This window comes from Mirounga leonina, unplaced genomic scaffold, assembly GCF_011800145.1.
Source record: "Mirounga leonina isolate KUSES-001 unplaced genomic scaffold, KU_Mleo_1.0 Mir_268, whole genome shotgun sequence".
NCBI classification, from domain to species: Eukaryota; Metazoa; Chordata; class Mammalia; order Carnivora; family Phocidae; genus Mirounga; species Mirounga leonina.
Genome location: NW_023270649.1, coordinates 78,113 through 79,444, shown reverse-complemented (window position 1 = coordinate 79,444; position 1,332 = coordinate 78,113). Strand labels below are relative to the sequence as shown.

The window sequence follows — 1,332 nt, the reverse complement described above, 5'->3', positions numbered from 1 at the left end:
GGACCCCAAGGCGGGATGTGGGACCCCCGGGGCAGCCCTCGGACCCCCAAGGCAAGATGCGGGACCCCCGGGGCAGCAGTCGGACCCTCAAGGCTGCATTCGGGACCCCCGGGGAAGTGAATGGACTCCCAGGACCAGACCCCCGTCCCGCGCGGAGGCCGGAGAGGGACGCGTGTGGGGAAGCGCCCGCCCCGGGTCCGATGCCGGCCGCCCAGTCCCGCCGGCCGAACTACCTGGCGCGGGCTTCCGCCGAGAGCAGGCCCCGCGGAAGTGAAGCTCGTCCCGGGCGGCGGCGTCCCAAGCCCCGCCCGCCCGCGACCGCGCGCGCCAATCAGACCCCGGCGGGCACGTGACGCCCGGCGGCCAATGGGGAGCCCGCGCGGGAGCACGCCCCCGAAGCCCCGCCCCATTGCGTGCGGGCGAACGCGGGATGTGGGCCCTACGGGCCGCCGTCCGCCCGGGGACCTGGCTCTCTCGCGTGGTTCTCGGCCGCGGGGCTCCGAGAGCTGCGCTGCCGCTGCCGGCCTGCCTCCATCGCGCGCTCGCCGCCTTCGGCCCCGGGGGCCTCAAGGGGCGAGGAGGTGGAGGACGGGGCCCACGGGCTGATGGCCCGAGAAGCCGAGCGGGAGAGGAGGAGGAGCCAGAAGATGCGGAGGAGGAGGAAGCGGAGGAGGAGGAGCTATTGAGGAGGGACCCTTTGCTGCCAGTGGGGACCCAGCGCGTGTGCCTGATTCACCCTGAGGTCAAGCGGGGACCGGGGAAGCCGCAGCTGACCCGAGGTGACCCGGAGCGGCGCCGCGGGCGGGGCCGGGGACAGTGAATGGCGGGGCTTCCGGGGGCGGAGACTCGGAAGGGCGTGGTTTAGAGTGCAGGTGCTCAGAGGCGGGGGGCGGGGACTCGGAGGGGCGGGGCTCCGAGGGCTGCCGCTCAGAGGCGGGGCTTCGAGTGCTGGTGCTCGGGGCGGGGACTCAGAGGGGCGGAGTTGTTGGGGGACGGAGACTCGGGGGGGCGTGGCCTCGAGTCGGTGCTCGGGGGCGGGGACTAGGAGGGCCGGGACTCCGAGGCTGGAGTTCTGAGTGGAGCGCTGGGGCGGGGCTTCGAGTCCTGGTGCTCAGGGCGAGGACTCAGGAGGGGTTGTCGGGGGTGGAGACTCAGAGAGGCTGTCGGGGTGGAGACTCAGAGGGGCGGGGCTGCAGGGGGCGGGGTTTCGGGGACTCATGCGGGACTATTGGGGGTGGAGACTCGGAGGGGCGGGGTTTCGGGGACTCAGGGGCGGAGACCCGGAGGGGCGGGGCTACCGGGGGCGGGGTTTCGGGGACAGGTGCTCGGGGC

At 74.3% G+C, this 1,332-nt stretch overlaps 2 protein-coding genes across 4 annotated transcripts in view; one reads left to right on the top strand and one right to left on the bottom strand.

Moving 5' to 3' along the window:
• The window catches only part of LOC118026662 (cohesin subunit SA-2-like), a 68,913-nt gene extending 68,644 nt beyond the window's left edge, over window positions 1-269 (bottom strand). The window contains exon 1 of the mRNA XM_035029624.1: window positions 234-269. The gene's annotated coding sequence lies outside the window, so the exon portion shown is untranslated. The remainder of the gene's footprint in view (window positions 1-233) is intronic.
• Window positions 270-412: 143 nt separating this feature from the next.
• The window catches only part of GTPBP6 (GTP binding protein 6 (putative)), a 12,109-nt gene continuing 11,189 nt past the window's right edge, over window positions 413-1,332 (top strand). For all 3 annotated transcript variants that reach the window (XM_035029622.1, XM_035029620.1, XM_035029623.1), the window contains exon 1: window positions 413-779. In XM_035029622.1, the coding sequence (XP_034885513.1) occupies window positions 431-779 (349 nt within the window). In that variant the 5' untranslated portion in view covers window positions 413-430. The remainder of the gene's footprint in view (window positions 780-1,332) is intronic.